Source organism: Papio anubis, chromosome 7, assembly GCF_008728515.1.
Source record: "Papio anubis isolate 15944 chromosome 7, Panubis1.0, whole genome shotgun sequence".
In the NCBI taxonomy this organism is placed as follows: domain Eukaryota; kingdom Metazoa; phylum Chordata; class Mammalia; order Primates; family Cercopithecidae; genus Papio; species Papio anubis.
In genome coordinates this window covers 118,193,414-118,220,555 of record NC_044982.1, presented here as the reverse complement: position 1 = coordinate 118,220,555, position 27,142 = coordinate 118,193,414, and the positions used below count along the sequence as shown (strand labels likewise).

The 27,142-nt window shown below is 36.9% G+C and overlaps 1 protein-coding gene across 6 annotated transcripts in view; it reads left to right on the top strand.

Moving 5' to 3' along the window:
- Nucleotides 1-27,142, top strand: part of LRRC49 (leucine rich repeat containing 49) — a 161,362-nt gene that overhangs the window by 10,320 nt on the left and 123,900 nt on the right. For all 6 annotated transcript variants that reach the window (XM_021940672.2, XM_009210523.3, XM_021940673.2 and 3 more), the window contains 3 exons: nt 1,771-1,974; nt 9,663-9,729; nt 17,057-17,200. In XM_021940672.2, the coding sequence (XP_021796364.1) occupies nt 1,771-1,974; nt 9,663-9,729; nt 17,057-17,200 (415 nt within the window). The remainder of the gene's footprint in view (nt 1-1,770; nt 1,975-9,662; nt 9,730-17,056; nt 17,201-27,142) is intronic.

The following is a 27,142-nucleotide window of genomic DNA, read 5'->3' as shown; positions in this document are numbered from 1 at the left end:
TCCATTAGATGTATCAGTAATGGGGTAGGAGGTGTAGCAACTCAAGAGTTTTGTAGGCCTAGAAACTCCCCTTGAGGGCACTGGTTCTCTGGTTATTACGTATGTTTGCTTGCTTGTTTTGTTGGAGTGACAGAGGTTTGTGGGGTTAAGTGGTATACAAGTAAGCCTTGGCACTGGGACTTAACCACTGTGTTTAGTATCAAAGAAAGTGACTTTATTTCAATCTATGGTAGCTTATGTAAGAGGGAGGTTGTAGGTTATTTATTTTCCTATCTTAGTGATGACCGATTCAAGAATTGGATGAAATAGAAGTTGGGGAATATCAGTAAGTTTAAGAGAAAAAGAAAAAGACTGAAGCAGAAGTGAGACGATTTCAATTTTTTGCTAAGCTGATGCACAAAGATACAAATTTTAAGGTAGAATACTTATAATTTATTAATTTATAATTTATATACTAAATTTATTGATTTATCACAGTTGTGATAAAATAGTTGGATAAAATATTGTGATAAAATAATTGGATAAAGTATTGTGATAAAATAATTGAATATATAAGTGAATTTTAAATATTCTGTGATAAAATAATTGAATACATGAAATGAATTATAAAATTAACGATACATTAAAAGAATTAAACTATTGCCCAAAATTTCCTTTTCTTTTTCTTTATCTTTAACAGGTTTCTTCAGAATCTATATTTTTAAACATCATATCTTTGTTAGCCATTAACATTCAGTTACTTTTTTTTTCTGCGAATCATTATTTTTTCTCTTTATCAGGAAGATTCTGATCACTTTCATAGTTTCAGTTATGCTAGTAACACTCTGATTTATTTATTTTCTTTAAAGCTCACTTGATTTCTACAGAAAGAGAGTATTTCTAATAAACTTCCGTATTAGAGTTGTTCACACTCCGATAGAGCTGTATTTTCCTTGAAGACTCCTTTTGACCTCTCAGACTAGAATCATGCAGGACCTCCTGTCTGCCCCTATTATTTTACTACCAGAATTCTTAAAGGGCCCTGAACTTACTTACTTCACATGTAATACATTACAACATTTTGCATAATAGAGGCTTACTGTTTTAAATACAGCTGAAAGCATATATTTTTAAGGTTTCGTCAACCCTGTAGGACTCTAAATGTTCTGCAAAGTTCAAAGTGTTGAGCATGTAAACGTATACGTAAAATCTTAGTTTCTGAGGAAATGTTAAGGACCACTTTGTCATTAATAAATCTCAGTATGAATTTTTTTTTAATCAAATCGAATGGTAGATGGCCGAATTTCTTGCTCTTTTGCAGCTGTCATCTAGCTCAGCAGTCTATGATTCCTTGAGAGACCCTTTTATATGTCTTTAACTCTGATGACTTAGTTGCCTGGGCAGTCGTTACATCAGTGGATTGATGCCAAGGGCACTTGTCTGGTTATGTGACAAGATTCAGTCATTTAAACCTCTATCACAAAAGACAATTATGTTGAATGTTTTCTCATGTTAAGTCAATTTCATGTGAAAAAAATTATATTTGAGTTTTTTAATATAATGAGAGCTTAGACATAATTTTAATAATAAACCCTGTCAAAGTCTATTGGTTTTTTTTTGTGAATGATTTGCAATTAAATATAGGTCGCTTAGTTCATGGGGGTTGGAAGTGGTCCAACTTATTTTTTTCTCCTCACAGAATGAGAGCACAAAGATACTACTACTAATATTTGTAAGAGGAGGTAGGTGGCTGAATCATAACCTAATTAACTTTTTAACATTTTTTTCTAGACAAAAGCTGACCGTATGTCCTATCATCAATGGGGAAGACCACCTTCGTTTGTTGAACTTTCAACACAATTTTATAACTCGGATACAAAATATTTCTAATCTACAGAAGTTAATATCGTTGGATTTATATGATAACCAGATTGAAGAAATCAGTGGGCTTTCTACTCTGAGATGCCTTCGTGTCCTTCTGTTGGGGAAAAACAGGTATTCTTTGTAGAGCAGTGTTTGTTTGTAACCTAATGTTATGTGTAGGATTAATGTGGAGATGACAACTTAGAATTGAATAATACTTAAGAAATGAATAGGCTAAAAATTTTTAAAAATTATTTGAATTATTTGAGTGGACTAAGATCCAGTCATAATTCGTTTCATGAGATTCAGTTTGACAATTTGTCACACCAAGTAACATTTATTATGTATTTTACTTCCATTGCTTTTCAGTGCCATATCTTATAGGGAGTAAATAGCAGACTTTGGCCTTGATTTTGTTTCCTTGGAACTTACTTTAAACATGTGTATTCACTTTAGGCTTATGTATTTCACTTGTGACTCTTCCCAGTGTTTGAGTAAGGGTAGACACTTGATACTTTGTGATTATCAAATCACGAATTGATTCTTTTTCAGACGGTAGTTTCAGTTTGTATCTAACATTACATCCTATATGAACTTCCCCAGTTCCTTTTATACAACTCTATTATGTAGTGCAACTATACAGTTCTTGACTTAGTTCTTTGAGATTCATTCATTACTTTTCATTCTATTTTACTGAATAGCTTTTGCAATGCCTACAAAGAAGGGCTTTATAGTAAAATCCAAAAATGATTTTTATATTATCAAATGAAGAAGTTTAGATATAGTATCATAACCAGGCTAGGTTCTCCTCCCCCATCTTTCCCCACCTCCCACCCTAGCATGGATCTTGGATTACTCCTTGCAGGGAAAAAAACTAATATCTTTTCCTCACCCATCTCAAGGTTCATGGCTGACACTCTATAACAAAGATTAACAAGAGAAAAGCATTAACAATTTATTTAATACAACTTTTACATGACACAAGAGCCCTCATAAATGAATATCCTCCAAAACAGGGAAAACTGTGTATTTTTATGCTTAGGTTTGATAGCAAGTGGACAGTATGATTGGACAAAAGGAGGTATGAGCTAATGGTAATAAACTGGGGGAACTTAGCAAAGTCTATTTGTTCAGATTCTTCTTGGTGTCTCTGTGTCTTCATTCCCTTTTTTGGGGTATATTATGTATTTTACTTCCATTGCTTCCTTTCATGAGGGTCATAAGACCCTCATTCCAGAGGACTCCTGCCCTATACCCACAAAGGGAAGGGATAGATCAGATACTTCTATCTATCTGGAAGATAGATCAGAGAATTCTTTTTATGGCCTCAGGGGAGAAAGGTGAGAGAAGCTCACAGAGTGAGCTTAGGAAAGGTATCTTAAATTTAAGGTAGGGTAGGTAGATCAGAGAATTCCTTTTATGGCCTTAGGGAAGAAAGGTGGGAGAAGGTCAGAGAGTGAGCTTCCTCCTTTTTTTTTTTTTTGAGATGGAGTCTCGCACTGTCACCAGGCTGGAGGACAGTGGCGCCATCTTGGCTCACTGCAACCTCTGCCTCCCGGGTTCAAGTGATTCTCCTGCCTCAGCCTCCTGAGTAGCGAGTACCTGGGACTATAGGCGTGTGCCACCACGCCCAGCTAATTTTTGTATATTTAGTAGAGACAAGGTTTCATTGTGTTGGCCAGAATGGTCTCGATTTCTTGACCTTGTGATCTGTCAGCCTTGGCCTCCCAAAGTGCTGGTATTACAGGCGTGAGCCACCACACCCAGCCTGAGCTTCCTCCTTATATGATTTTCTCAATTTCCTTCAGCTTAAATTACTCAGTATGCCAATGTACCATAGTTTGGGGTGTTGTGTATTGAGCCTTGGCTGTCTTTATTCTCACTACCCAATGATAATATAAGATAGTTTTCCCAATATCATGTCCCAGAGTTCTAGTCTCTTGTTTGTCCTCCATAGTTTCTATGAAGGCTCCTATCAGTGTAGTTTATTACCCATAATTAGTTCAAGTGTTAAGCTAAGCGTTATGTAGTCTGAGCAAATTTGGAGCATATCTTAGTCTGTTTATGTTGCTATTAGGCAACCCATTGGGGGTCAAATTTTAACATGATGTTCGGTGGGGTCAGATATTCAAATCATAGCAGGGAGATTATAGAATCATAGCGTATTAGAGCTTGAAGTGACTTCAGAGAGTAGCTTCCTCTTTTTACAGATGGAGAAATGGAAAGGCAAAGTGACTTTTGCAAAGTTAGATATATACAAAGTCTATACAATAAGGGTATGCCACCAGAGCAGTTCACTGAGTAAGGTGAGAAGGGAAGTTCACTTTTCATACATTTAAGGCATTCCCTAGTCTCCCTATTCTCTTGCCTAGGTGCTTCCTATTCTCTTGCCCAGATTTCTTTACTAGTTTCTGATCCTCAGAGTTACTGATTTCTTTGCCTCGCTTATAATTATTCTTTAATACCATTGTCATTATTCCCTTCTTCTAGTCCTTGAATTAATATTTTTAGTGATATTTAAAATCACTTTCTCTAGTATTTAAGCGCTGTTCCTGGTTCCTACCATTTTAAGTCATCTTTCCATCTGATCTATCTTTCTATTTGTACTTTTCCGCTTCTCTGGCTTCTTAGAATTAACCCTTTAAGTTGTCGTTTTTGATAACTTGTGCCTTGAAGCCACCAGTCTATCTGAGCTTCTGACTTTATTTAAGGTCTTTTTGTTCTTTCAACTCTAAGAGACTTAATGCCTTTCTACTATATCATTATGTTAGTGAAGTAAAAGCAATCTAATGCTGTCTCTTCTTCCTCTTTCTACTCTTCCATCTTTTTTGTTATTTGTTTGGTTTTAATCTTATTTTATTTTTCACATAAAGGAGTAGCTATTGAACAGTTCTAGAACTATTAGTGTTCTTGAATCAAAAAGAAAATGAGTCAGAAGAAAACTTTCCATATTTTCCCCTATTGCATGTTTTTGAAGTGTCAGTAAAATGCAAGTCTGATACCTAAAACAAATGCCAAGTGCTCTCCAGCCAGCTGACTTTGTCACAGCAAGAGGCCTTTGAGCTGTGAAGATGGAAATCTATCATGTGAATGGTAGGCAAACCTGGCTGAGGATGCTGGTAAAGAGGGAAGTACATCTGCTACCCTGTCTCTTCATGCGTTTGTGTTAGATGATTTGTTGCTTCCTGCTGGTCAACTTCAGAAAGCTTTCTCCTTTCCACATTACTCTGCATTGTCTTTTGGTCCAAGGCAGTGGAACCATATATGGAAATCCAGGGCAATCACGTGCCTCTGGGTTCAGGCAACTCCAACAAAGATTTCTACTCTAAAGCTAAGAAAGAACCTTGCTCAGGTTCTGTATGTGAGGTTTCCATTGATACTAAAGAACTCCCAACCCCACATTGCTGTCAAAGTTCTTGTTCTCTAATTGTTCTGCCTTCAGTATCTCCTGCTTATCCTCTCCAGGTCCTCTACCACCCTTGTCATTACAGGCGAATGCAGAGAACTTCTCTGCATTTTCTTCTGATCACCCAGGATTAGAGATCAAAACTCTCTGTTAGAACCTGGGATTCTCTGTTTCTTTCCTTTTGACTCCTTGAAGTTTCCCACTTAAGGATTTGTTTCTGACACCTGAAAAGCTGAGCCTTCTTATAGGTCCTGTAGTGAGGTCTTTATCCTGGCATCGGTAACATAATGTGGCCTGCAGAGACAGGCTGTGATATATCCCTAGAGGTCTCAGGTGATGGGTGGGCCTCATCTTTTTCTAGTTTCAGTTTCTATTCAATGGAAGAGCTTCTTTTTTAAATAAATCTTTCAGGTCACATTGGTGTTAATGTAAAAATGGTCAAATGTGGGGGCACTGGCTAGGATTCTGCAAATTCCTCACATCAATACATAACCTGACCAGTGGGGGTCTTCTAGGTCAACTGATGCCTTCGTTTACCTCTGAATTCTTTAGAATTGGGTATGTTTTTAGGTCATTTCAGGTGTTTGGGGGTGGGAAGAGAATTTATGGCAAAGGCAACTCATGAGAACAAGAAAGCAAGATGTTTGGTTGGTCTTGGGTTTAACTGATTGAACGACTTGTCTGTTTTTCTTCCTGTTCATCTGGGTGATCCAAATCTGATGTGAGAGTCATAAAGCAGCTATGTGTCAAAGCTAAACTAATACCAGAAGTCATGTTATAGCCCAGTGGGTTCTTCTTGCCTGCTGCACAGAAAAGCCAATATACTGAGACAGCAGGTGTTGCAACTGAGTAAGAATTTAATAATCACAAGGCAGTCAAGTGAGCAGGATGGAGGAGGAGATATTTCTCAAATCTGCCTCCCTAAGAATTTGGAGACTAGGATTGTCAAGGCTTGTCTGGCAGGCAGGAGGCTAGGGAATATGGGTTCTGCTTATTGGTTGGATTGGGGATGGCATCACAGGGGTGTTGAATCTGTCTTCTTGCACTGAGTCAGTTCCTGAGTGGAAATCACCAGTCTGGGTGGTATCAGTTGGTCTACCAGAATCTGAAAATATATCTGAAAAATACCTCAAATACCAGTCTTAGGTTTCATTAACAATGTTATCTATAGGGGAAATTGGGGAAGTCACAAATCTTATTACCATTGGCTCTGTGATTCCTGAGCAGTAAGCAATTACAAAAAGGCAGGTTAGAAAACAATGACTGGTTATCATTTAATTATGCCTCAGTCTTAGCAGAATTCAGGCCCCTAACATAATTCTAACCTTGTGGTCTTTCATTAGTTTTATGAAGATGTTTTTGGTTCCTGAACGAAGATGAGGTTAGTTTCAGGAAGGGACTATTATGATCCTTGGTTTAAAGTTAAACTGTAAACTAAATTTTTTCCCATAGTTAGCTTGGCCTATGTGCAGGAATGAGCAAAGACAGCTTGTATGACTAGAAGCAAGATGGAGTCAGTTATGTTAGATTTCTCAATTTTGCAAAGGAAGTTGCAGTCACAACAGATAGGGAGTGAATATGTGAGGCCCTGGTGGAATTCTGAGGGAATACATACTGCACATGATGGTTTCTCTGATTGAAGGGCATTAAAGGTGCTCAGGATTTCTGATAAAGACAGAAACAGACTACATTGGTTCTTCAAATCAGAGAACTTTGGGCTGATATAATCTCTATTATCCCTGATGTATAATTTTCAAAGTGTTAAAAATATAATTCTCAGACAAATAGTAATCACAGGCCAGCATTTTAATTAATTCAATAATGTGGGAACCAGCAGGATGACAAAGCTGGTTCAAAGGAGAGTAAGAGAAACTAATAAACAGTGTTTTTACAGGCACTCCAGGTGATTCTGATAAATCCAGAAATTTGAGAACCACTGTTTTAGGGAATGTGAACTTCGAAGTATAAAGGAATGGAATAAAAGGCTTCTCTAATAGCTATGAGGTCAGGTTACTATTAGAACGCCTGGCTCTGTCCTAAGCCATATGATTAGGGTACTATAATTTTCTGCAACTGTTTTAGGTATTTCAGGAGCAAAGCAGGGAGAGGAAAAGTTGTGTTGAAAGTTGTACCTGGGCCGGGCGTGGTGGCTTATGCCTGGAATCCCAGCACTTTGGGAGGGCGAGGTGGGTGGACCACCAGGTCAAGAGATCAAGACCACCCTGGCCAACATGGTGAAACCCTGTCTCTACTAAAAATACAACAATTAGCTGGGCATAGTGGCGCGCACGTGTGGTTATAGCTATTCGGGAGGCTGAGGCAGGAGAATCACTTTAACCTGGGAGGTGGAGGTTGCAGTGAGCCGAGATTGTGCCACTGCACTCCAGCCTGGTGACAGAGCGAGACTCCATCTCAAAAAAAGAAAAAAAAAGAAAAAAAAAAAAAAAAGAAAGAAAGTTGTACCTGTTTTCCTATCTGGTTGGGCTATTAATTTAGCTATTTGAGAGATTTAAATTCTAGACAGGATACTATTAATTGCCTGGCACTAGGTGAAGGCTAGTGAAAGAGTCCAGTGAGTCTGGAAGAATGCTGATGGTTTGGACGAAGTGAGGTAGGAGTGTTCAGGGGGTAGGGTACAGATTCTGTCAGGGTGATGATGTGAGAGGAGACTGATGAGGAGGTGGTGGTCATAAGGCAGTGTGGTGTGTGTGTGTGATAAGGGAGTGAGGAAGATCTACAGCTACACAACGATGATACATGGTGAGCATATGAGAAATATTTTTTTTTTTTTTTTTTTTTTTTTTTGAGACGGAGTCTCGCTCCGTCGCCCAGGCTGGAGTGCAGTGGCCGGATCTCAGCTCACTGCAAGCTCCGCCTCCCAGGTTCACGCCATTCTCCTGCCTCAGCCTCCCGAGTAGCTGGGACTACAGGCGCCCGCCACCTCGCCCGGCTAGTTTTTTGTCTTTTTAGTAGAGACGGGGTTTCACCGTGTTAGCCAGGATGGTCTCGATCTCCTGACCTCGTGATCCGCCCGTCTCGGCCTCTCAAAGTGCTGGGATTACAGGCTTGAGCCACCGCGCCTGGCCGAGAAATATTTTTATAAATTGAATTGGATTGAATTGGCTTGTAATATAATTCTTGATTTGGCAATGATATAAGATAACTGAGATCAAGTGCAGACAGAAATTAATTAAGTTTAAGTCTGCATAATGTTTACATGGTAATGATCAGTATGTATGTATATACATACACACTATATATATCTCACATATATACACACTATGTATAGATAACATATATATTATTCAGTGGATGATCCAAGTTCTGAAAACACTTAGAGAGGTGGAAATGGTTCTTTGAGGCAGTAAACAAGGACAACAAAAATCGATGGTGTTAAATATATGGTGATAAAGATGGGTTGTATGAACTTCATTTTTTGTTCTTTTTTTACCATTGTTCTCATCTGGCATATCAAAAATTTCAAAAAAATATAAGCATTTTACAAACTGAGCAGGTCCCAGTAGAAAGCACTTAGGTGGTATGCAATTTGTCTCTGTCATAAAGAATCCTGTTATGAATACCCTTGTGCATACAACTTATTCATTTAGTTAGTATGTTCGTTCATTCACTAAACAAATATTTTTTGGGTACCTACTTGGCACTAGGTACTGTTATAAGTGCTGGGGATAGAGTAGAGAACATGTCAGAATGTCCTCTTAAAGCTCACATTTTGATTTGGCAAGAGATTTTTTTAAAATGTAAACACAAAATAATATATTTTTAGGCTATGATCAATTCTGTGAAGTCAAAGCAGAGAAAGGAAACAGTGTAATGGGGACAGGAAGGGAAAACTATTTTAAATAGGGTCATCTGGAAGCATCTTTGAAGAGTTGTTTGATCTGAGACCTGAATAAAGTGAAGTTTTGAGGGAAGAACATTAGGGGAGTAGGAACAGCAAGAATAAATACCCTAAGGTAGAAATGTACTTGTCAGGTTAGAGGTACAGCAAGAATGCCTCTGTCGCTGGAGCAGAGTGAGTGAGTGAGCCTGTGGTAGGAGATAAGGCTGGCGGAAGAGTCAGCAGCCAGGTTACTGCCTTGTAGGCAGAAGTAAGGAGTTTAGATTATATTCTAATGTGAAGAACTGCCTTGAATAAGTGCATTGACTTAAGGTTCTTAGACATAGGATTGTTCTTTTCTAATGATGACATTTAAACTCTCTTTCTCTTGAGTGGTATTGCATTTTTAAAAATTATAATAAATCAGAGGGAAATATATTATTGTTAAACATATATAACTATATATGTATAGATAGAGTAAATTAAAATGAGGTACACCTTTACGCCTTAGCATACTTTGATTTACAGATAGATGTAATACATCCATATTTCTATTCTACTTATTCTGGTTTTCAGAATCAAGAAAATCTCAAATCTGGAGAATCTAAAAAGCTTAGATGTCTTGGATCTTCATGGAAATCAGGTATTGTAAAGCCCTTTCATTTCTCTTTTTTGAAAAAAAGTTCAGGAAAATGGTATAAAAGTTTTAAGAATCATACTTGCATTGAATTTTTCAAGAGTTTCTTTATTGATTCACTGAAATTTCTAAGGCATCAAGGTTATTTATAGAAGATTTGGTAACTCCTCAGCAGTAAATGACAGATACAGCTTATAAAACATTTGGAATTCTTATAGTTATGACAATTTTGTTTTTTATTAACTTATTTTTAAAGTACACATTTTGCAACCTCAATCCAAGACCTAGAATATTACTGACTTTCGTCTACTTAGGTATTTCTTTTTTTATTCCATCTCCTTACTTCTGCATCACAGGTAACCACTATTCTAGATTTCATGTTTTTCATTCCTTTGTGGGTTTTTCAGTTGGTTTTGTCACATATAGGTGTGTCTAAATAATATATTCTTTAGTAGTATTGTCTCTTAACTTAAAAAAGGTATACTATATGTTTTCATCTAGTGTTTGCTTTTTGAATACAGCATTATATTACTGAGATTTAACTATTTCAAGTAGCTATAGCTTTATTTATAGTTGTATGTTCCATGGTAAGACTATACAAAACCTTTTGGCTTCAGTGTCTTATTGATAGACATTTGGGTTGTTTCCTGTTTTTGTTGTTGTCGTTTGTTTTATCTTGTTTTTTTGCCATTATGAACAGTACTTCTACGAACTTTCTTGTACATGTCTCCTCTTCTACATGTTCCATATGTACTCTAGAGTATATAGGAGTGAAACTGATGAGTCATAGGCTATTTAAATGTTTAAATTTAGAAGATAATGCCAAATTGCTTTCTAGAGGGATTGTACCAGTTGGTACTCATACCACTAATACATAATCCTGTTGCTTCCTATTCTTTTCAATATTTGGACTTGTCAGACTTCTTAATTTTTTTCTGATTGAATTGGTATAAAGTGGTATCACGTTGTGGTTTTGATTTATATTTTCCTGATTACTATATAATCTAGGCTCCCAATTTGTTCAGTTTGTCTACTCCTGTATCTGTCTGAATTTCTATATCTATTTTTTATGTTCCCTCTCTTTATTCTTCTCTGTCAGATCATATTGGCTGTTTTTCAGTCCTTTGCTCATCCATTTAAATTTTTGTCTTTGAAATGTATTATTTATGGCCGAGGTGGGAGGATCACGAAGTCAGGAGATCGAGACCATCCTGGCTAACACGGTGAAACCCCGTCTCTACTAAAAAATACAAAAAATTAGCCAAAAAATTAGCCGGGCCTGGTGGCGGGCGCCTGTAGTCCCATCTGCTCGGGAGGCTGAGGCAGGAGAATGGCGTGAACCCGGGAGGCGGAGCTTGCAGTGAGCCGAGATCGCGCCAATGCACTCCAACCTGGGCGACAGAGCAAGACTCCATCTTGAAAAAAAAAAAAAAGAAAAAAAGAAATGTAATATTTATAAATAGTTACATGAGCTACATACTCATGTGGAATGTAAAGTCTCTTCTGCAGTGATAAGCCTACATCCTGGGATGATCTGGGAATCCCTGCCTGTTGATGAACAAGGTCTTTCACAGCTGCTTACAGTTGGTCAGGTGCAAACCTCAGTGTGATCCGTCTAGGCTTTCTAACAGCTGTTAGTTTCGGTAGTTTTGGTGAAAAGCTAACGTAATTAATAAAAACCTTGATAGATTTAATAGGCCACATCTATTAGGTTCGAATCTAGTTCCAGCCTCATGTGTTTGTCTGTGTGTGCGTGTAGTGAGTGGGAGGAATGATGATGGCCTGGGAATTGTCTGGCTCTGCAGGTTAGTTACTGTCTGTCCAATAGAGGAGAAGTTATTTGGTTAGATGGTGGTGGAAGGGGAAGGGGAATTAAAGAGTATTGACAGTAAAAGAATATCATATGCAAAGGCACTGAGATGGAAAACAACACAATAAGTATTTACCACCAGAGAACAGAGCATGTGTGGAAGGATGTTGAGAGAAGAGACTAGAAAGGTAGGCAATGGCTAGATTGTGGAGGGCTTTGTATGCCAGGCAAATGAATTGGTGTTTTATCCTCTATTTTAAAAACTGTTTATAAATGAAACATTTTATGATAGCAGTATTTTTCTTGTTTATTTTAAAGTGTATATATGAGCAATAATAAACATATGATTTTCAAATTCTAATATATCTTTAAGAATTTGTGAGTACTACCCAAGATCTGCAAGAGTACTTGACAAAGAATACCATATCATTTCATCTGTAACTTATGTATAGGCATTAGTTACCAATCATTGTGTTGACGCAAAATGTCTGTTCCTTGTTAGCTGACCTGTGTTACGTATTTTATAATTTCAGTGTATGTTTGTGATATTGTGTGTGTTAAACATTTGTACTGCACAAATTACTTCTCAAGTTCTATAACTGGAAGAACCTTGAGAAGTAATGTGTGCAGTACAAATGTTCTATAACTGGAAGAAGGAAGTTTTAAATGAAATCTGAGTCTTGTTTCATAATATATGAATCCAATAAGCAAAAATTCACAGTATTTCAAAGCAGAGATACAGTCTTAGTGACCTTAGGTTTCTAAAAAGCCAGGAAGGAACTATTCTAGATGAAATAACTAATGTCCAATTCTAAAAATTCAGCATCTTATAGTAAAAAAGCTAAAAGACATTAAGTGAATGTTTATTGTCTTCTGAATTTACTTCTATTGGAAATAAAAATATGCTTGGTGCACACTGTGAAATAAAACATAATTGGTTTATGGATGTGAAATCATTCTGAGTAATGATGGTGGTGTTCAGGAAATGGAGTGGGAAGTAGAGACGGAAGGAGGGGAAATGGAGACAGAATAGTTGAGAGAAACTAATTATAATAATCTTGGTGAGACTGATGGTGGTATGAACTAAAGTAGTAGCAATAAGGATATGATAAGGGGGCAGACTGGATAAATATTTAAAAAGTAGAAACATCAAGACTTAGCAATTAATTGTATGTGAGTAGTGAATACAGAGGGATCTAGGAGGTTGACTAGGAGTTTCTAACCTAGATCTTGTGTTGGTTAACTGTAATTTTTTCTCTCAGTGAATTTTTGCTTTAACATAGACACAGATGTACTTCAAGAAGAATCTGTTCTTTCAGTGGTATCTTTTCCTCCAGGGAGAGCCTGCTATTTCTGTGGCTGCTTACCTGAAAGCAAACACTTGCCCTTTCTGTATTGCTAGGGGGGAAGGTTATCTTTATCCAGGCAGAGCAATCTAGGTTACTCTCATACACAAAGGTTAATACTGGAGTATACAGCTTTCCTAGATGTGTTAAGCAGCCCTGCAGTCTATATTGGGACTCTATCTGATCCGTATGACCCATAAATGGGCTTTCCAACATTCCCATCATCTTTTTTCTTGCTGCGAAGTATATCAATCAATCAAGACCTATGCTGTCACTTTATACAACCCTTTGCCTGAAGCTTCTATTATCTGCTTTATGCTTGTGACTTTGTCCATGGTTGTAACAAGTAATTGACCTTACTCCATAGCAGATGTTGTACATGATTCTGGCCTGTTGGGTTTTAAACCAAGAAGCCAAATAATATTCTTAGTGATTTTTAAAATATGGGTCTATATACAGGAATTAACCATGTTTCTTTTCAGACTTTTCTAACTAGAAGGTAACTAAATGCAGGCATTCTAATTGTAAACCCCACCAGGACCATGTGGAAGGGTAGTTTTCTAAAAGAAATGTCCAGAACTATTAGCAGAAGGGAGAAAACACACCATGCAGATCATACAACAATTGTCCCCCATAACTCTATATATTTATATATTTCTTGAGCTCAGGAAAGTTTTCTATATTTAAACACTCCTTCTTTCCATTTATGTTTGTTATATCTATATTGTTTGTCTTCCATCTCTCCATCTTATCTTTTATTCTTCCTCTCTGTTTTTCCTTAGCATTTTGGCAAGATTTCTAAGCTTGTACTGACATTACTGATTTCTTTTTCTATGGTATCTATTTTGCTTTTTACTGGCTTCTTGCATTTTGAATTCTATCACCTGTTTAGTTTTAAAATGTGTTACTCCATGTCTTATTATACAGTTTTATAATCTGTAAATACTGATAATCTTGTTTCTTCTTTTTCAAATTTTATATAATTTTATCTTATTTTACATTAGTTAAATCAAAAATCTTAGAACACATTTTAAATGTGGTCACAGGTTACTTTTATATATTATTGAATTTATAATAAACGTTTCTTTTCTGGAAACTGGATGGAACCTAGATGGTGTTTCTTGAATATAAGAGTGTCCAAATAACAATGTGAAATATAGATTAGACATCTGAGAAAAGTTATTTTAGCTAACATCTGCTTTGAATTGTTAGTGAAAATATTTCAAATATACTGTGATGGTAATACAAATGAGCAAATTAATCTCCAGTGACGGTGAAATTCATTTTAATGTTCATCAGGTTGATGAAGTCCTCCATGAGGACTTCTATCTTGTGTCATGCAGTAACTCATCCCATTGTGCTATACTTGCTCTTTTATAATAGTGGAGCTTAACATCACTTTGAGCTCTCATCACTTCACAGTGTTAGTTTTTACTTACCCTCTCCTTAGTGTGCAGTTCAAACTTCTCTGCTGCAGTTCAGAGCTGATTATTATTTTTTATTATTATTATTTTTTAGATGGAGTTTCGCTCTGTCGCCCAGGCTGGAGTGCAGTGGCGTGATCTTGGCTCACTGCAACCTCTGCCTCCTGGGTTCAAGTGATTCTCTTACCTCAGCCTCCTGAGTAGCTGGGATTACAGGCACACGCCACCGTGCCCGGCTAATTTTTGTATTTTTAGTAGAGACGGGGTTTCACCATGTTAGTCAGGCTGGTCTCAAACTCCTGACCTCAAGTGATCCACCCACCTCAGCCTCCCAAAGTGCTGGGATTACAGGTGTCAGCCACCCTGCCTGGCCTCAGTGCTGATTATTAATGGCAGCAGCAGGCCATCTGGAGTGGCTGCTGCCATCAGGCCAGCTGCAGCAGGGAGGCGTGGCCGGGGCTGCAGGCTCCATGGAGCCAGCGGGAGCTGGGGACAAGTGGGAGCCCCACCCCTTCCGAGTTGGGTCAGGAGCTCCCCGGGTGCTGCTACAGCCACCCAAGCCATGGCTGCAGACCTGGGCATCCCTGTGCTGTTGGGGCCAGGAAGCAGGCAGGAGCCTTGCCCTCCTGGGTACAGCTGCAGCCTCCCAAACTGCAGCCGTGGACCCAGGCATCTCTGCACTCTTGGGGACCCAGGAGGCTCCACCGCTGCTCTCCCAACAGGTTCTGAAGTGTCTGCTTCTGCTGTCTGGATTCTCCCTGTCAGTGCCTGCTCCAATCTCAGAGCAAAGTTGTGGTTAATCCTGGATGCTGTGGCAGCCTGGCCAAGTATGCAGATGCTTGGGGCAGTGTTTACACACCAGCCCTTTGTCACCTTAGCTCCCTTTGAATTTTTGGCACCAACAAGCATAGAAGGGAATCCGAGGGGGGCTGAGGACAGCTAGGTGCTGGCCTGCAGGTGCCCCTTCATACCTATAGCCTGGGCACCATGAACAGCAGCAGGAGGCAGACAGTTTCCTGAGCAGAAGCGGGCAGGTCCCTGGTGACTCCCCACCTTCAGGCCAGGCTGCCAGTCCCACTGACTGGAGTGGGAACTTGTGGTACCTTTTCTGGGCCTGCCAATGACTGCCCATGGACCAATCAGCACACACTTCCTCTACCCTGAAGCCCATAAAAGCCCCAGACTCAGCCGGTGCTGAGTAGACATTGGCATAACCAGCTGTAGAGAGGAGCAAAGTACTCTAGGGCCTCCTCTCTGCTGACAGCTGCAGGGATGGTGGGATAACCAGTTGCAAAGAGGGGCTGCCCTTTCTGCTGATAGCTGAACATTTGTCAAGATGACTTCCTTGGTAGAGAGGAGCCACCCTCTCTGCTAGGAGCTGAACACTCATCAGAACACCCTGGCTGTGGAAAGGAGCTGATCCCTGTGGGTTTCCTCTGAGTTCTTCTATCACTTAAGAAAGCTCCTGTTTGTCTTGCTAACCCTCCACTTGTTGTATACCTCATTCTTCCTGGTCGCAGGACAAGAACCTGGGACCCACAGAATTTGGGACCCACAGAATGGTGAGGCTAAAAGAGCTATAACACAACAGGGCTGAGACATGCCCCTCGCTCACCATGTTGCAGGCAAAGAGAAGGAAACTGTGGCCCTTTGGGTCACCTGGACTTGGGAGCTCCCCAAACCAGGGCTGTGACTCCCTCTTTGGGACCCTGAGGTTCCTCGCATATCCAAGCTTCTGGGTATCACCGTGTTCCTCAGTGCCAGCTGTGGAAGCTGTTTGCAGTGTTCCTGGTCCAGCCACAGCCTCGCAGAGAGCTGGTGCCCGTGTCAGCACCTGGAGCTGCCTACCCCGCCGTAGCAGCCAGCATGTCTGACTGTGCACAGTGGCCAGACCCCATGCTCACTCACTCCGTTCGCAGTTCCACACCTGACTTGCCCTTAGCAGACATGGGACCCAGGCCAGTAGCATGAGCTGAGCGCAGCCTGCCAGGGCGGTTAGGTGAAATGAGCTCAGTGGGCCAGAACAAAACTCGGGCAAAGGCACCATTGGCCACAGAGGTTTCTGGTCAGAAAAATGACACCCCAAAGATCCCGTAACATTATATGCACATGCATATTCCATGATTCAAGTCCTCTTGTTTTAAACAGTGTTCACCATTTTGTACCCTCACTAAATATTTTCCGTCTTTATTAATGTAGCAGCTTTCAATTAATTAAAAATAATTACCCTCATCTTCTACTGGGAATCCTAGTTCCTTGACCCTTTCCATTCAGACTTGACTGCTCTCAAGATCTTGCAGTTTAAATAGAATTAACAAGGGTAACTTGATGTCATTCCTTTCCCTTGCCTTTTCTGTCAGAGGCCAGACTTGCTTTATTAAAACATGATGAGCTTATGCCTTGGGATTACAGTATGTTTCTATTTGGCAGGTAGTATGTAGCTAGCCTGCACAGAACCTGGGACAGATTGGGCACTTAAAGTTGCCCAATGGACTAATTGATTATTTGATGACATTTACTTCAAGTGTTTACTATGGTCAAATTGTAAAATATGATCTTTTAGCTAATGTTCACAAGTTACATGACTTCATGTTATCTACAACATAGGAAATTGAAAATAGATGTTTAAATGTCTACATATAAACTTACCACTGAATCCAGTGACTTTGAATATTTTATTTTTAGGGTTTTTAGAAGATGTGTATTTTAGGCTTTTGCCTGCTAATCATCCTTTTCCTATTTTTTTTTAACAGATTACCAAAATTGAAAATATTAATCATTTGTGTGAGTTGAGAGTTTTAAATCTTGCTAGGAACTTTTTAAGTCACGTTGATAATCTTAATGGGCTGGATTCATTAACTGAACTGAACTTGCGACACAATCAAATCACTTTTGTGGTGAGTATTAAAATGGAATTGATATGTACTTTGTGGCTTTTTTTCAAAGAATTGAAACAAATGCTGTAATATGACTTTCTGCAAAGTAAGAATCTGCGGTTATTTAGTTTTTTTCTGAATTTAAATTGTGGATGTAATTATTAAGCTCTGTAATATGTTGATTTGGGAGGTATTGAGGTATTTTCCATTTTAAAGAATAAATATAATGTTAGAAACACAATAGAAGTATTATCAGAAAATGAATCATTTGGTGTAAATGAGTAGTAAATCCTTTCCTGTTTTGTCTTGGGTATAGAATTAATAAGAAAGAGGGTTACTAGTGACTGAAAGTTGAGAAATTATTGTACCAAGAGGGAAAAGGCACAGAGACGTGAGGTTGAGAGTTGTGAAGATACACATAAGTATTGTATGCTTTGCATTTTTTAAAGAAGCAGCTTGGTATGGTGGGAAAAGCATTGCATAGGGCATCAGAGGCCTAATTCTGGTCTTAGCTTCTTCCCTCATTAGCTGTGTGACCTTGGGTAAATCACAACTCTCATGGCCTCAGTTTAGCTTTTTCTAAAATGAGGACATTGGACCAGTTTGACTCTAGGGTGTTTTTGGTTTATTGACTCTGAAAAAAGACATGAATATGGTAGAGAACTGGCATGTGAGCAGGAGGAAAAAGAGTTCGATTGTGGGGGCAAAACTATGGAAAGGGAATTCTGGAACTCTGAGATGAACTTGGTCAAATTTATGATTTTGCTGAAGGTCAGCAACTAAATAGAAACTTGATGCTGAGATATTTTGTATTTGTACATATGTGAAGAGCATTAGAAATATAACTGTTCTGCTTTGTGATATGATACAGGTAATGAGGAACATTATTTGCTCTTTTAAGAAGTTTCGTTTGTTTAAAATGCTATAGAAAAACTGCATTAGGTCCTCTCTGGTATCATTTATGCACTTTGAAAGACACAATATAACTCTTAACTCTTTCAACATTGAGTCCCCTTGTAAAGAATTAAGTGTACTGTAAATGGTACACTTGAAAAGGCTGGGGGACAGATGATACCTTATTTATAGGTCTCATAGTACAGATTGGTTTTATTTTGAAGGTTTCCCAGAAAATATGAGTCAGGTAATGCTCATCTCTTCTAGAAGGTTAGGACAATTTTGGTATGCTATCCAAGATACAGATTTATTCCAGAACTTCTACTTTCTGTCGAGCTCTTCCCAGATTAGATATAATACTGGAACTGGACTGTTTATTTAAAAGACATTCAGATTGGGATAACCTGTTACGTTGCTAAATCTCCAAGAACTGCTTAGTCAGGACTTAATTTGTCCTTAGGACCTTGGGTCTGGTAAGATTCCAAAACGCTTTGTTAGAGTAGGGAACAGGAATCTACTGGCCCTAGCATATTCCTGCCTATATTTTGGCTTTCGTTTGGAAAGTGCATAATGCATATTCAGGAAATTGCTTACTGAATTTTCCGTTGAGTATTAGGTTTAATCACTACTGTTATAGTTTAGGCAGCAGTAAACAACTTATGGAAGAGGAAATTGTATTAATTTCTAAAAGTTAAAAAGACAGTAAGTATCATGCATATTAATTGCAGTCATTTGCTATATATCAAATTTACTATATCCATATATTGTGAAATATATGGATAAATAAACTTCATCCAACTCTTATTTCTTTTTCAAAGCATCTCTTTCTTAAAATATTCAAGGGACTTTAAAATCTGAGGATACTTTTTTTTCCATCATTTTTTTTTCCAGGATCAGTCACCACACTTACTCTTTTTGCTTTTTATTCTTTCATGGTTTTGATTTTCCTCAGTAGCTGGTAATCTTTAAATGAAGGACCATGTTAAGGAGTATCTGGGTATCCTGTGCAGTTGAGTAGATCTTTTTAACCATAAGATCTCACTCTAGAATGATCGCTAGATTTGTGTAAGTTCTTGAATCCCACACATTTGTGAATTTCCTTTTAGTGTAAGTGAAAGGGAAAAGGCAGACTCACTCAGTGACTGCCAAAATAAGACTTTACTTTCGGAGGTAGAAAGACTTTGTTTTCATTTGTGCCAGGTGAAACTGCCATTTCTTTTTTCCCTCTGATTCTTATGTAGAGGTGGTTAATCATCTCTATAGATAAAACACCCACACTTTCCATCCTTTTTTGACAAATACTCTATTTTGTTTGGCTTAGGCTCTAGCTGAGGATTTCTTCAGCCAGCTGCTCTGTACATGTTTATATTCATGACAGGAGTGGGAGTGGGTGGGTTTGTTGGTATTCTAAAAATAGCTGTTGAGTAGACAGATCTTTAATTATACACCTACTTGATTCAGCACAGTTCACCATAGTCCATGCTTGTTCATTGTATGCACTGACCCAGCATGGAGTAAGATGGCATTCAGTCAGAAAGAATTGCTGCCTTTGAGTACAACATCTCTCTTGCAGTTCTGAGCTGCAGTTCTTCCTGCCCAGGGTTATCTCCAGTAAGGTTCCATCAGCTTTTCAACTGCCTGAAATTCATCAGAAGTGTTGGTCAGTTAATGATAACTCTTTTGTTAGGATTTTCATGAATGTACTCATTTGTACGTATTTTTATTGCTTCACCCATTGAATCTTGGAAAGAAGGTGAAACAAATGCAACCTACTTGCCTTCTTGAAGAGAAACGTTCTGTGATGTTTTTGATGTAGAAAAATTATTGCTTGTTTGTTTATTTACCAATCTTTGTTTTTGAAATTTTATAAATTTCAAACCAAATATTTTTAGTTTGTATGGCATCTTTGTCTTTAAAAATTATGAAGTGTCTTATATTCAAAAGACAGGCAATAACAAATGCTGACAGGAATGTGGAGAAAAGGGAACCCTTGTATATTGTTGGTGGGAATGTAAATTAGTACAACTACTGTGGAAAACAGTTTAGAGGTTCCTAAGAAAACTAAAAATTGTGCTACCATACGATCCAGCAGTCCTACTGTTGCGTATATTCCCAAAAGAAAGGAAGTCAGTATATGGAAGAGATAATCTGCACTCCTGTGTTTGTTGCAGCACTGTTTGCAATAGCTAAGATTTGGGAACAACCTAAGTGTCCATCAACAGATGAATGGATAAAGAAAATGTGGTACATATACACAGTGGAGTAGTAATCAGCCATAAAAAAGGATGGGATCCAGTCATTTGCCACAACATGAATGAACTGGAGATCACGTTAAGCGAGATAAGCCAGGAATGGAAAGACACACATCGCATGTTATCACTTATTTGTGGGATCTAAAAATCAAATCAATTGAACTCATAGATATAGAGGTAGGAGGATGGTTATCAGAGGCTGAGAAGGGTAGTGAGGTGTTGAGGGGAGGTGGAGATGGTTAATGGGTACAAAAAAATAGAAAGAATGAATAAAACCTGCCATTTGATAGCACAATAGGGTGACTATAGTCAATAATAAATTAATTGTATATTTTAAAATAATGTAAGTGGATTGTTTGTAATTCAAAAGATAAATGCTTGAGGGGATGGATACCCCATTGTCCATGGTGTGCTTATTACACGTTGCATGCCTCTATCAAAACATCTCATGTACCCTATAAATACCTATACCTACTATGTACCCACAAAATTTTTTTATTATTAAAATTAATAATAAAAAATTTTAAAGCAAAAAATTAATAAAACTAAAAAAAATCCTGAAACATTTCAGATATCCCCAAAATAATAGGAACTAATATTACCAACAATTGTATATGTCCTTTGTTTTATCTTGTTCTTTCTCAAGTTTTGTGTTGGATATTTTGTATATTAGTTTTCAGTCTTTTAAATTTTCTCATAAAAGCATTTAAGCCTATAAATTTCCCTCTAAAAATCACTTCAGCTTCTTCCCATAAGTCTTGAAATTTAGTATTTTTCTTATTGTTTAGTTCTAAGCATTTTCTAAGTTCTGTGTTTCATTGTGATTTCTTTTTTGATCCATGTGTTATTTGGAAGTACACCTTAACATTTTGAAATGTATGGATTTTTTATTCTATGGTCATTCTTTTCTAATTTAATTGCATTGTGACTAGTAGATGTAGATTATGTGTAATTGGTACTTTAAAGTTTGCTGAGGTTTTTATTTACTTATTTATTGCCTGGTATGTGGTTAGTATCTATAGTTGATGCTTACTGTCTATGTATTTGTCAACTATTTGTCAGTATTTTGAAGTTACGTTTCTAGAAGCATACAAGTTTAAAATTAATATATCTTCTTGGTAATTGTTGCTTTTATTGTTATGTATTAACTCTCTTTATTGCTAACTCCTTAATTAAGCAAGTATTTTACGAGTATGGGCTATATGCCAGGCATTGTTCTAGGTAGTTGGGATATAACAGAACACTAATAATACTTATTACCTTAATGTTTATTTAATGTTAATACCAGGCTTTTCTGGTTATTTTTCCTTGGTATATCTTTTTTATTTCCTAACCTTTTAAGAAAAATTTTTAATTTGATATAACTTCAGAAAATGTTGTAATAATAGTATAAAGAATTCCCAGTACAAAATGCATCCAGATTCTCTAAATGATAACATTTTGCTACATCTGCTTTATCTTCTCTCTTGCTTACTTTCTCCCTTCTTCCTTATCTGTATATCAGTTAATATATACTTTTTTTCAACCATTTAAGAGTAAGTTGCTGGCATAATGCCTCTTTATTGCCACATACTTCTGTTATGTATTTCCTAAAAACAAGAAATTGTCTTATAACAATAGTACCACTATTAAACTCAGGAAATTAACATTGATATGATGCCATTTATCTAATCTATAGATCTCATTTGGATTTTGCCATTTGTCCCAATAATGTCCTTTATAGCAAAAGATAATACAAGACATGCATTGCATTCAGTTGTTATATCTCCTTAGTCTTCTTTAATCTGGAAGAGTCTTTTTATGTATTTCATGACATTGACATTTGTAAAGCGTATGGCAGGAATATCAGAGAAAAGATGCTGAGTCTTTTTTTCAGTGCATATCAAGTATGTATTCTTTAACTTCCAACCTTTTTCTTATAAAGAATGCATAGCCTCCTTTTTAAACATATAATCTGAGAATCTGTCATAACCAGAGACTTTAGTCTATTATACTAATTATGATTACTGATATATTTAGATTTTTTACTTTGATGTTATTTCATGCTTCTTACTTGTTATGTTTTCCCTATGTTTTTATTTTCTTCTGTCTTATTTTGGGTTGATGGTGTTTTCTCTGTTCTTTCTTATTCACTTTAATGGTTACTCTTAGCATTTTAAAATATACACTTCACTTAAATCACAGAGTTAATACACATCTCTACCCTCTTATCAGATAAGGACCTTAGAATCTAATACAGTAACCTTTCCATTTTACATGTTTTTGTTGCCTAGTATTTTCTTTTTATTCTTTTGCCCCCCAAATTAGACATTTTAATTGCTATTGTTTCCAGTCAGTGCTTATTTGGATTCACTCACATGCTTGTTTGGGTTCATCACTCCTTTCTGCATCTCTGTCTATCCTTCTTCCCAAAATATATCATTTAGAAAAAGTTTCTTTAAGATAACTCTGAAGTCTCTCGGTTTTTGTTTATTAAAAAATGAGTTTATTTTGCTTTTATTCATGATTGATGATTTGACTTGATTGACAGTTATTTTTTCCCAGATGTTTGAATATCATATTCCATTGTCTTTGAGCTTCTGTTATTGTCATTAAAATGTCTACTATCATTTGTGTGTGTGTGTAGGGTATCTTCTTTTCCTTCCTCTGGTTGCCTTTAAGTTTGTAAGATTTCTTTTTGAAGTCCTTCAGATTTACTATGATATGTTTAGGTGTGAAACTATCTTATTTTATTAATTTGAAACACACATTTCCCATATTCCAACAACTCTGAAATCTAGATATGTCTTACAATCTATAGCATGCTTAAATCAGTGTTATACAGGCTACAGCAATTTCATTGCTTAACTATATGTGGACTTGGTTATAGCTGTTTATACTATTGTCATTTCAGTTGTTGGTACTATATGTTTTGAGTTTTGTCACTGTTCAAAATGCATTTTAAAATATTACACCATGATTTGGCATTAAAATGAAACATTCTATTCAAAAAGCTATGGAAATAGAGCAGCAAAGACATTAAGTTTAATATTAATGATAAAAATTATTTTTCATTGGAAGAATGGCCCCAATTCTACCTTCTCTTGCTAATTAACACTCAAATACTTTAAAAGGAAGATAGCCATGTATTGTTGAAGCTGTATTACATTTGTTACTGAGATAGATTCAGAGAGATTGCCTATCATGTGTCAAGCAATGCAACTGAAGGCAGAATAAATTGAGGAAACCCCTTGGAATAGATGAAAGAAATTTCAAAATAACAAGAAGCTGTGTGAACAATTCATGTTGGTGCTTTCCTTATCTTACAAAATCAAAACATATAGAATGGGTATCAGTATTTGGAAGAAAATCCCATAGACAATAATGGAAGACACTTTTAGGATATACTGCATCATCAATGTTTTTAATGGCATAGAAGACAATATTGTGTGAAAAGCATGCACATTATTAGTTGAAAAGTGATTGAGAAGTTTAAATCCAAATATGAAGACTTTTCCTCTGTACTTTGTTGAGGGATAATTTAGGTACAATAAAATACACAATCAACTGTACAGTTCAATAACTTCTATTTAATCTGAGTAATTGCATGTGACTGTCACTCAGATCAAAATATAAAATATTTCTATCACCTCAAAAAGTTCCCTTGTGCCTCTTTCTAGTCAGTACCCTCCCCTGCCCCACAGATATTCTGACTTCTATCCCTGTAGATTAATTTTGCCTGTTTTTGAAAAGCACACATATAAAGATTATGTACTCTCTTGTATATTCAACATAATGTCTTGATATTCATCCATATTAAAAAATTACTGAGCTGTATTCCATTGTAGAAATATCATACAATTTGCTTATTCATTTTTCTGTTCACAGGCACATTGGTTATTTCCAATTTTTGACTCTTACAAATAAAGCTGCTGTGGATATTCTTGCAGTTTTAAAAAGTTATTTATTTATTTAGAGGTAGGTTCTCATTATGTTGCCCAGGCTCGTTTTGAACTCCTGGGCTCAACTGATCCTCCTGCCTCAGTCTCCCAAAGTGCTGGAATTACAGGCATGAGTCACCAAACATGGCCATAGTTTTAAATTTACATATATATTTTGGTGGACAAATACTCTCATTTCTCTTAGGTAAATATGTAAGAGTGTTATTACTGAGCCATAGGGTAGGTGGGTGTCTAAATTTATTCGAAATTACCAGTTTTATGAAGTGATTATACCATTTTATACTCCCAGTAGCCAACAGAGAGTTCTCATTGCTCAATATCCTTGCCAAAGTGTGTCAGTCTTTATAATTTTAACAATTCTGTGATTCTCATTGTTCTTTTAGTTTGCATTTTCTTTATTACTAATGATGCTGTACGTCTTTTCAAGCATCTTTTCATCTTTTATGAAGTATCAGTTCAAATCTGTTACCTGTTTGAAAAAATTAGGTTATCTTTTTATCATTCTAGATTCAGGTCCTTTGTTTGAGATATATACATATATATAGAGAGAGTGTATTTTCTCCATGGCTTGCCTTTTTACTGTCTTAACAGTGTTTTTGATGTGTAGAAACTTCTAATTTTAGTGAAGCTCAGTTTATCAATTTGTTGTTTTTAGTTGTTTTTATCTTTTGTGTCCAGTCTGAGAAATCTTTGCCTATCCCAATATTATGACTATGTTCACCTACATTTTCCTCCAGAAGGTTTATAGTTTTACCTTTCTATTTAGGTATGTGATTCATTTTTATTTTCATTTGTTTGTTTATTTATTTGAGACAGAATTTCACTCTGTTGCCCAAGTTGGAGTGCAGTGGCTTGAACATAGCACACTGCAGCCTTGACCTCCTGGGCTGAAGCAGTCCTCCCACCTCAGCCTTCCGTGTAGCTGGGACTACAGGCACAGGCCACCACACCTGGCTAATTTTTAAATTTTTTGTAGAGACGGGGTCTTGTCTTGTTGCCTAGGCTGGTCTCGAACACCTGGGCTCAAGTGATCCTCCCATCTTGGCCTCTTACAGTGTCAGAGTTTACAGGCATGAGCCACCATGCCCAGCTGTAATCCATTTTTAATTAAGTTTGTGTATGCTGTGAGGTAGGGGATTATAGTTCATTTTTCCCACATAGGAATATCTATTTTCTTCATTACCTTTTATTTAAAAAAACTTGCTTTCCCCACTGAATTAAATTGTTGTTGTCTATGTTGAAATCTAGTACTAATCAAATGGATCTTTTTTCTGGACCCTCTATTCTGTTCCATCTGTTTGTCTACTTACTATATATCAGATCCAGTCACATCTTTAGGCTCCACTTTTAGTTCTAGTTCCTTTGCCCTTTCTACCACATCTGTATAGTAAGTGGAAATATTTTAGAAGTTCAACTTTATTTTGTGATAACTTACTTTTTATGTATGCATAAAAATGATATTCAGTAAAAAAAATCTGGTTAAGTAAATCTAGAAGAGCTTTTTCAGTAATAAATACAAATTTTAAGTGATATATTATTCTACTATAAGTTAATTATAAGTTTATTTTCCCCAAATGCTGAATAAAATAGTTGTAAGATAATGTTAGATTTAATAAAATGTGGTAATTTTATTAGCATACCTAATATTTGTCTTTCCTGAATCTGCAGATTTGTAACATTTATTTATGTATGTATTTATTTATTTATTTTCTTTTATTTATTTATTCTTTTTGAAACAGAGTTTCACTCTTGTTGCCTGTGCTGGAGTACAAGGGTGTGATCTTGGCTCACTGCAAGCTCCACCTCCCGGGTTCAAGCCATTCTCCTGCCTCAGCCTCCCGAGTAGCTGGGATTACAGATGTGCACCACCATGCCCGGCTAATTTTGTATTTTTAGTAGAAACAGGGTTTCACCATGTTGGTCAGGCTGGTCTCAAACTCCTGATCTCAAATGATCCACCTGCCTCAGCCTCCCAAAGTGTTGGGATTACAGGCATGAGCCCCCCGCACCTGGCACGTATCTTTCATTTATTATGGGAACATTCTGAGTCTTTATATTTTCAAATATTGCACTTCCACTTTCTCTCGTTCTACTTCTTAAACACCTACTAGATATAGTATGGACTTTTTCATTCTATTCTTTGTTTCCCAATCTCTCTTATAATTTTCATCATTCTTATTTCTCTCTGTTTCGTTTCTTCATTCTTATCACTTATCTGGTTCTACCTTTGAATTCACTGACTTTATCCTCAAGTTGTCTAATTTGATTTTTAGTCCATCCATTGAGTTTTTAAAAATGATCATAGTTTTTTCTTTGTAGAAGTTCTACATGAATTTTTTTCATAAACGCCCAGATTTCTTTATTTCTAATGTAGGCGTACCTTAGAGATACTGTGGGTTCGGTTCCAGACCACCACAATAAAGCAAATGTAGGAATAAAGTGAGTTGTATGAAGTTTTCAGTTTCCCAGTGCATATAAAAGTTATGTTTACTCTATACTGTAGTCTATTAAATGTGCTATAGCATTATGTCTTTAAAAACAATGTACATACCTTAATTCAAAAATACTTTAGTACTAAAAAGTACTAATGATCGTCTGATCTTTCAGCAAATTTTAATCTTTTTGCTGGTGGAGGGAGGGTCTTGCTGTGATGTTAATGGCTGCTGACAGATCAAGGTGGTGGTTGCTGAAGGTTGGGATGGCTGTGGCGTAAAAATCAGACAACAATGAAGTTTGCCTCATTGACCCTTCTTTTCATGAAAGATTTCTCTGTAGCATGAGATACTGTCTGATAGCATTTTACTCACAGTAAGACTTCTTTTGGAATTGAAATCCATCCTCTCAAACTCTGCTGGTGCTTTATCAACTAAGTTAAT